At 39.4% G+C, this 9697-nt stretch overlaps 1 protein-coding gene across 1 annotated transcript in view; it reads left to right on the forward strand.

The window, feature by feature from the left end:
- LOC111217281 (solute carrier family 12 member 5-like) overlaps positions 1–9697 on the forward strand; it is a 51143-nt gene extending 41446 nt beyond the window's left edge. Inside the window, exons 11-27 of the mRNA XM_022739064.1 lie at positions 373–471; positions 620–677; positions 1794–1968; positions 2704–2822; positions 2961–3059; positions 3839–3958; positions 4215–4319; positions 5104–5272; positions 5382–5577; positions 6277–6446; positions 6588–6719; positions 6894–7001; positions 7244–7360; positions 7659–7861; positions 8145–8159; positions 8267–8400; positions 9606–9697. Coding sequence (XP_022594785.1) covers positions 373–471; positions 620–677; positions 1794–1968; positions 2704–2822; positions 2961–3059; positions 3839–3958; positions 4215–4319; positions 5104–5272; positions 5382–5577; positions 6277–6446; positions 6588–6719; positions 6894–7001; positions 7244–7360; positions 7659–7861; positions 8145–8159; positions 8267–8400; positions 9606–9697 — 2111 coding nt within the window. The remainder of the gene's footprint in view (positions 1–372; positions 472–619; positions 678–1793; positions 1969–2703; positions 2823–2960; positions 3060–3838; positions 3959–4214; positions 4320–5103; positions 5273–5381; positions 5578–6276; positions 6447–6587; positions 6720–6893; positions 7002–7243; positions 7361–7658; positions 7862–8144; positions 8160–8266; positions 8401–9605) is intronic.

Consider the following 9697-nt stretch of genomic DNA (forward strand, 5'->3'; position numbering starts at 1 on the left):
CTGAGCATATCAGTGTCTTTTAAGTTCGGCCCAAAGCTTTACTTTTTTTTTTGTTCACTATCACTCAGTCATTTTGTCAGTGGAAAACTTTTTATTATCTGCTCAGCACCGAACAGCAGACAAAGTAAGACTTCCAGTTTTTGCTTCAGCTCTCTATAAGATCTTCCTGTGTATTTTGTGAATCCTCCATAAATTTAACTTGATTAGACAGAGCAGTTACTGAAGTTCATCAAGCTGTCTTGATTCAGTGTTTTGTTTCTGGTGATATGACGTCAGTGGACAGAGAGGAGGATAAGAAAAAGAGATATCACCCTCCCATGCAGGTGTAAAAGCATAAAACATCTTAATTATTTCATCTTGCTCCACTCACAGGTATCATGGCCGGCTCCAACCGCTCCGGAGACCTGCGTGACGCTCAGAAGTCGATCCCCATCGGCACCATTGCAGCCATCACCACCACATCTACTGTGTGTATCCTTCAATGAGCCAAGGTCGATAGAGAGAAATGGTGTGGCTCTGACAGTGCTGGATGATGACTATGAGTTTATCTTTCTCATGTTATCGTCGTGATTGGGTCAACTATTCTGAACGATGTATTCCTTAATCATTTTCACCCTAGACATGTCTTGTGTGGTGCTGTTCGGTGCCTGTATAGAAGGAGTAGTCCTCAGGGACAAGTAAGTCTGATTGTAAATTTAAATGTGATTTTTGAGGACAGTCTTTACCTAACTACATTTATTTGACAGCTTTAGTTACCAATTAATTTTCAGATTCATCATTAATGAAAAATAGTTAAAATTAGCATCACCATGGATTTCTGGATGCTTGTACTTGGATGTGTGTGGTTATTTTTCTTGTATCGAGTGTCTGTCTGTCACCTATTCTATCTGTCCATGTGTGGAGTACCATGTTGAGATTGTCTTGTGCCATGCCTGTAAAAGTTCAATAAAAACTTAAGTTTCAAAAAAAAAATAGCATCACCTTTACTACTTAGAACATTTTTGATGCTTGACCGTTTGCCTGGGATATGCACTTTTTTAGCATCATATCATGTATACAGCCATTATGTGCATATTTAAGACCTCTTTATAGGGTTGTTAAAATAAAATGAATTTATATGATGATAGCGTTTATAACCAAATTTTATAACTAATGATAGCTTTATTCACTAACTGCAACCAGCACAGAAAACCTTTTTACTAAGTCAAAAATTGGAGTCACAACATGATACCTTTATGTATAGATTCAGTGTGACTTACTCTTTACAAGGATATCATTATCTCCGATGTCCATCGCCAATAAACATCCATAAATCTGCTTAGAAATCAGAAAAAAGAAACTTATGTAACTCCAGAACTTGCCTGGGAATCATCACGTTTTTGATTTTTCTTCAGCAAGTAAAAAGTTAAAGTAATTCATTGATAGCTTTTTGTGCATTCAGTGATACATAGCAAATAATGATTCTTAATAGTGAATTTGGTGTACATAATTTTCCAAAATATAAACAAGTATGACTAAAAACAGGGAAATTGTAGTCCACTTCAACTTTATACTTTCCATTTCTTGGAACGGTTTCCATCTGTTCATATTAGTGAATCCTTAACATTTAGTATAACATTATCTAAAAGACTTTGTAGAAAGAAATAATTTAATTATACCTTGCCTTAATGAAAATTAGAATTTGGGCAACTTCAATTAAGATTAGTTTCTAGACTAGGCTACTTTTGTCAACAGTCAAGTTAGTGTGTGTTATTACAGCTTAAGTTGTTTTATCTTCACCTCTCTCTCCACAGGTTTGGTGAAGGGGTCAATGGTAACCTGGTGATTGGTACACTGGCATGGCCGTCTCCGTGGGTCATTGTGTTTGGCTCCTTCTTTTCCACCTGCGGAGCTGGGCTTCAGAGTCTGACAGGAGCTCCACGTCTCCTACAGGCCATCTCAAGGGACGGCATCATCCCATTTCTTAGAGTGAGTACACATGCAGCATGTACCATTCAAATTCATCTCTATCACAACAGCAGAAAAGTGTTTTATCAAAGTCAGACAACTGCACCAAAAGCTGCAGAAACAAACATTATTCTTAAATGGCAGAGAATAGAATAAGTTACGTGTTTATGTGGAGTACATCAGGTCTCAATGGTCTAAAGAGCTTCATTCAATTTTGAAGACAAATGCTTTGAAAATATCTTTTTTTAAAGCCAAGCTAAGGACATATTTGCATATTAAATAAAAGTATGGCTATAAATCGTACAGTATGTTGCATCTCGCTTGTCTAGCATTTACACAGTTAGGACCTGGTGTTCTTCATCTGGCTACTGATGTTGGCAGGCTCAGAAATTAGCTGTGTGATTTGAGATAAGAGGAAAGCAAGTCCAGTTTACTTTTGTACTGTACATACTATGATGATTTCAAAGTGATTTCACACTGACATATTGTATTCTGATGCACAGATGATCAAAAAATTAAATGTTTGTTCAATCTTGATATTTTGAAGTTTTCTAACTTTGTCTCAAAAGTCTGAAAAGAAGACAAGATGGACTAATTAATTACTTTTCATTATGTTTTTTTAATTATACAATACATGAGTGATTTTTGAATGTTGTTGAATTCCTTTTGTATTTGTATGCATAACACAAAATGCACGCATGACATAAGCTATTACTGTAAGGTCTGATTTGATTTAATGCTTTCATGTTGCTGCAGGTGTTTGGGCATGGCAAAGCCAATGGGGAGCCCACCTGGGCCCTCCTGCTCACAGCCAGCATCTGTGAGATTGGCATCATCATCGCCTCCCTGGATGCAGTGGCACCCATCCTCTCCATGTGAGTACAACACTGTATGTTCATTGCTAATCAACACTCATTTTAGTTAAGAGACTTCTCACTGTCTTACCTCTTTCTTTTTCTCTTTAATGTCTTTCTCTGTTTCTCTCTCCCTTCATCTGTTCTGTCTTTCTTCAGGTTCTTCTTGATGTGCTACATGTTTGTCAATCTTGCCTGTGCCCTGCAGACTTTGCTGAGGACGCCAAACTGGAGGCCGCGCTTTAAGTTCTACCACTGGTGAGTTAGTGTGTCAGTGTCCGACCATATAGTGTATTCCATTTAAATAAGCTCTGAGGAGTATCCTTGAGGTCTAACACATACTGTACTGTATGTTGAATGCATGTCATAGATCATTGGAAAGCTGATTTTTTAAAAGTATTTTAAATCCTGTATTGTTTACATCCATGTTTACTAGCTTTAGCAAGTTTTATCGGCACATTTTTTTTTTTGGCGCACTATCTCCACCTTTTGATCATTGTAATTGTGTGAAACCACTGGCACCTGCATATGTATGTGTGTGTCCTTGTGCAGATGAATGAGACAAACAAAATAGAGGAGCACTAATACAAACTAATACAATGAGTGATAGGATCCAACAGTAAAACACAATTTTCTGAACCATCTTGGTTATTTCACATGAGAAAATTAGAATTAGCAAATTTGAATCACAATAAAAATCTGATTAAACCCCACCCGCACAGTCCTGATTTAGCAGACAAACCTAGAAGTTAAACTTTTACTAAATAATACCAAAGTATGTTTTTTTTAGCAGAATGAAGGTTTTCTGGTTTTAACTCTGCGGAAAGACATGCTCTCTTACCTGCATTTGACACAAATTCCAACAAGTGAAAATGTGCAGCATCAGTCTCAGGAACTGCAGACACCTGTTTTACCTCAGCAGCAGTTCAACACATATAAAACCTCCTATTTACAAGCTGTGGCCACTGCTGTGTTTCAACCAGTGGTGTGAAGCTAGCCGAAATTCCCAATTTCATGTGACGTCCTGTCCCCCACAGGGCTCTGTCTTTCCTGGGTATGAGTTTGTGCCTGTCGCTCATGTTCATCTGTTCCTGGTATTACGCCATAGTTGCCATGGGCATCGCCACCTGCATCTACAAATACATTGAGTTCTGTGGGTAAGTAATCATCATGACGGCATAGGACCAGAAGCAAGCATAAGATCGTATTGCAGCTTCCACCTTGAGTTGTCACCCTGTTTGTCCTTGTCAGTTTTTGCAATAAATCCAATTTTTCTGCCGGTGGTCATTGTTTTAGTTTATGACAGTGATGGATTGGGCTTGCTTTATTTTCACATTTTTAATAAGCATATATTCATACATTTCAAGTACATATATACATCTTGTGCTGACTCATGAATGTGTTGTATAACAGAGCAGAGAAGGAGTGGGGTGATGGGATACGCGGCATCTCGCTGAGCGCTGCTCGCTTCGCTCTCATGAGGCTGGAGGAGGGACCACCACACACCAAGAACTGGAGGTTAGTCAGCTCAATTTTCAACTTTTAAACAGTCACAGTTTGTCTGCTTCAACATACATATCTGCTCTGTTAATCCTCTCTGTTGTCCTGTGTTCTCCTTTGACCAAAAAATCAGAAATCAAATGGGAGAAATTTCTATATTATATTTTTAGGTTTCATGATGGCACCCTGTAGTTTTGCATTAATTTGAATAAAGTCACTTTGATTCAAAGAGCAGGTCGGTCACTGTGACCGTCTGCACAACACAAAAACCACAGACTTAGCAGATTACTTTCCTGCCCAAAGTCTCTTCTTCTTATCTAATTTACAAACACAAACACATCGTGTCCTGCACCTCAGCTTGATGAATAAGCGACCAAACAAACATTCACTGGGAATAAGTGCACTGCTAATGTCAGTTTGCAGGCTAGATAACTATTTAGCTGCCTGGCTGCAGCACATTAAACAGCACGTAAAATTACCTTCAAATATTACTTAGGTCCTTTTAGATGCTTCAAAATCACAGCTAACAACACACTGACATGGTACAGCTGTCAATCAAACAGACCTTGAGATGAAAAAAGTATTTCTAATATTTCCCCAAAGACATTTTTTCTTTCTTTTCATAATAAAACACACATTTGAAAAACAGATTGACATATGTTTACTTATGACATAAGTTTATATTTTGAGATGAACATTTTGAGTCATAATATTAAAACAGTTAATCACCAGTGGGCTTTCACTTCTTCTTCTTTCACACTGTCCTGTTTCAGTGTCCTGCTGCTTTGTTTTTTTTTGTCAGGCCTCAGATCCTGGTTCTGGTGAATGTGGATGACGAGCAGAACGTAGAGCAGCCTCGTCTGTTGTCTCTGACCAATCAGCTGAAAGCAGGGAAAGGTCTAACCATCGTTGGTACTGCGGTTCAAGGAACCTTCCTCGACAACCATAGTGACGCGCAGAGGGCAGACCAGGTCCGTCCAATGTTAATTAATCTCCCAACACAGTGCACATTGCCACAATTACCACTTATGTAATCACAGACCCACTGACAGCTGTCTTCCCCTCTCTGTGTCTCTGCAGTCGTTGCGTAAGTTGATGGAGACAGAGAAGGTGAAAGGTTTCTCTCAGGTGGTCATCTCCTCCAACCTGCGAGATGGGACGTCCCACCTGATCCAAGTTGGAGGACTGGGGGGTCTGAAGCACAACACTGTGATGGTCAGCTGGCCCCGTAACTGGAAACAGCCCGAGTACCACCAGCAATTTAGGAACTTTATTGGTAAGTCTTCAGTCCCGGGTGAAAGGAAGGATATCTTTGATGTTAATTATTGAATGTTAATAACCTAACCTACCACATGAAGCCTTGTGAAAGCCTCTATACAATAGCAGCAAGTTAGAGAACTTAATTTAATCTTGTTCGAGCCAAACCAAAACATTGGTACGGTCAATTTTATCTGCCAGTATTATCTTACCTCAGATATATCAGTATCAGAATATATATGATTCATGTTTCAGTGAGTAACAAGATATGTTTGAGGTACACAGTTTGTCCAGCAGAAAGCAGAGTAAGAAAAGTAAGTAACAAAGTTAATTTTTCCACTATTAAATGTCCTGCTCAGTTCATTTCTTTGTAATAATTCTTTAATATCCAAATTTAATGGATCTTCAGAAGAAATATTTTCTTATGATATTTATGTGTTTCTGTTAAAGAATAAATATCAGCTGATATATCATTAGCAGATTTTTTTTAACCCTCAAACTGTTTCATTGCTGGCCTCATTAATCCAGCATCAGTCAGGCTCCGGATATTATGAATGCTGATAGTTAACACCATCACCAGAGAAATTTGTTCTACTCATTTTTCCCCTCCTGTTTAATAGGACAAATTAAACCAATTGATTAAAAGAAGAGCATCTATGCTGTCTCAGGCCTTTCTCTATTTTTTTATAAGAAATCAATTTCTTCTGTCCCTTTGCAGAGGTGGTCAGAGAGACAACTGTGGCCAGTCTGGCCTTGTTGGTTCCTAAGAACATCTCCAGCTACCCGTCCAACGGAGAGCGCTTCACTGAAGGTCACATAGATGTGTGGTGGATTGTCCACGACGGAGGCATGCTCATGCTTCTGCCCTTCCTGCTGCGCCAACATAAGGTGGGAAACAAGACTCTGAAATTCTTATGTTTGAGAAGGTTTGATATGACTTTGTCTGAAGAAACTCTGGGACAGTGTGTTTAAAAGAACATTGAGAACATTTTGTTCATTATCTGTGAGTGTTCCTGTTTTGTCCTGAAGGTCTGGAGGAAGTGCAAGATGCGCATTTTCACTGTAGCTCAGATGGATGATAATAGTATCCAGATGAAGAAAGACCTCATCACCTTCCTCTATCACCTGCGCATCGATGCTGAAGTGGAAGTGGTCGAGATGGTGAGAGACTTGTCTGCCACATTATCTGAGTTCACTAACACATCCTGCATGGAAATTTTGTTTAAAAATAGTTTGGTCTTCTATCTATAGAGCCTGCCCTCTTGTTATATGACACCTGTTTCAGTACATGACACCTGTATAACACAGAAGAAATGTTCTTTTTCTCTTTAAAAGCATGATGGTGACATCTCAGCCTACACCTATGAGAAGACACTGATAATGGAGCAACGATCACAGATCCTCAAACAAATGCATCTGACCAAGAATGAGATGGAGAGAGAAGTAAGACCGAGAGTTTTAGGATAAACAGAAATTTTAGTCAACACAGGCCCACTGCAGAATGTGATATTAATTTTGATGTTTTCATTATCACATTATTGTGTGAATATCAGCTCTGGAGCAGAGAATTGGTTCATAATAAGATGTTTGTGTCTGGACTTGATTTGAGGGAGGAGAATAAAGTCTGGAGGGAAATTACAAATTGAATATAATCAATTTCTTTATTTATTTTTTTATAACTATAGATCCAGAGCATCACAGATTCATCCCGTGGGTCCATTCGACGTAAAAACCCATCTACCTTGCGCTCCCAGCACAGTGCTGAGGAGGGAACCAGCGTGGCAGAGAAACCAGAAGAGGAGGTAATGCTGCTGTTGCCCCTTTAGGAGCAATTGCCTGTTTATTTGTAGCACATCTGTCCTTGTTCCCTCCATACCTGTTGTCTCTCTGTTCTCCAGCTTGGACAGAACCTTCTGTTTTTACTTTTTATGTGGCAGTAAGCATCACAAAAGCAGCCATCACAGCAATTTTTCACTCTCCCCAGTGGCTGCTCAGTGGTTTCCCGCTGGCCACTGGCTTCCAAGGTTTCACCTTTGCTGACAGCTGTCTCTGTCCTCTCTTTCACCCTGTCACACTGTCATGTCATGGTGTCCCTCTCAGTCTGTGGCTGTCTCCAACCCAAAACAGGTTCAGCTGATCCACAGTAAGAACGCCTCCACACCGACCAGCCCCACGAGCCCCATGTCCCCTGCTGCGCCTGCAGGGGGCGCTACCGCCTGGACAGACAATAAGGGTGCAGACAAGGGGAAGACCCTTCTAGCAGCACACCCAGAGCCGGGCAAAGACCTCTTCAACATGAAGCCGTGAGTAACCTGTCAGTTTCCCTTGCCTCACTCAGCATGTGCACAGGAAGCAGACTCCTGACTCATGACATACCCACAAGGACATAGGTCAGGGGTAAATATTTGTATGTATCGACCCGTGTTCCTGGGTTTGAAGAGATACGCGTTGTTCCTGCGCACGTGTCAAACAAAACTTTGAACCTAAACCACTAACAAATGCAGCTTCCTATATGAGCACATGTCCTAGATGTAATTCACTTATTATCATTATTATTATGATTTCCCTCCCAACATGCTGCTGCAGGGAATGGGAAAACCTGTAAGTAATAACATATTGTAGCGAGACATACTAAACTAATTGAGTCAAGCTGCTAACAGACTCATATGTAAACCAAACCCAACGTGACATAATGTTTCCTGCATCAGGAACCAGATTGACGTGAGGCGCATGCATACAGCGCTGCGGCTCAATGAAGTTATCATGAAGAAGTCCAAGGAGGCGAAACTTGTGCTGCTCAACATGCCTGGACCACCAAAGAACCGTGTGGGCATTGAAAACTGTATCCTACATCTTACATGCTGTATTTTATTTCTCTTTGTGTGTTGAGATCAATTCACATCATTATTGTCAGTGTAAGAGGAAATTCTTTTCACAGCAAGACAGCGTAAAAACATTAAACACGAAACAATAAATACACATTAACAACTGATGAAAAGTGCTGGTACTTCTAACTCTATGTGTTTTGACAACAAGGAAGGTCTCCAGCCCCGCTGTTTTGTCTGTAAACTTCCTGTCTACACCGAAAGTGGGAATGTGTTGCATTGTGTCGATTGACATCTGCTGCTTGTGATCACATTGCCCCTACATTTGATTAAATAACAGTTCTCCTCCACAGCTCTGGGATCAGCTGCTCATCTCACTGTTACTAAACTCATGGTGACTGTTTGTGTTTTATTATGTGTTTATAAGAATCTGATGTCGTAACAGAAGTTGACTAAGCCACCATTAAAAATGTGTGTTAATACAATTTCCTCCAAACAGAGTCACAGTGGAGATTCAATTGGTCAGTCACACTATTACGCACTGTCAATTTTGGGCTTATTATTGATTGTAATAAACTAAATATTCCAAATTACATTATCGGTAAAATATAACTTATATAACCGTTGGAAAGACTTTTAAAAATTCAACATCAGCTGGTTAAGTGATTATTGGTGAAATATGTAAATAATGTTAATTACATAAGATCCTTCATCACTTTCCTATTAAGTTAGCATCAGTGTGCTTAAAAATCTTCATCATAGAAACAGCTACTGCAACAGAAAGTATGCTAGTTGAAGTATCTGTAAGTTAGTTAATGCCAAACCAAGTGGATGAATTTTTTAGCTTAAAGGTTGAATTTGCCAAAAGAAATGGATAATAGTCAAAATTGGATGAAGTAATTAGTTTAAAGTAGTTGATGAATGTTTGATTGCTAAAAGACTTGACTGAAAGATACTAACATTTCAACAGAATGAAAAAAAAAAATCCAACAATATCCCCTTTTATGTAATTTATAGTGTTGAATAACATCCAGCTTAAAATCAGTTCAAATGCACACATTTGAGTCATGATGTGTCAGGTTACTTGAGTTCGTCTGCCAGGCCTGTGAAGGTACATCAAACAAAAAAGTTTTCACCAACATGGTGAACAGTATTAACCTATCGCTTGGTTTTCCATTTATATGTCAAGTAAAAAACTAGATTCCTTCACTGTGAATGTCAGACATGGAGTTCCTTGAGGTGCTCACTGACGGTCTCAATCGGGTCCTCCTAGTGCGTGGAGGTGGACGTGAGGTCATCACCATCTATTCCTGA

Source organism: Seriola dumerili, unplaced genomic scaffold (genome assembly GCF_002260705.1).
Source record: "Seriola dumerili isolate Sdu_G_001 unplaced genomic scaffold, Sdu_1.0 BDQW01000043.1, whole genome shotgun sequence".
Classification (NCBI taxonomy): domain Eukaryota; kingdom Metazoa; phylum Chordata; class Actinopteri; order Carangiformes; family Carangidae; genus Seriola; species Seriola dumerili.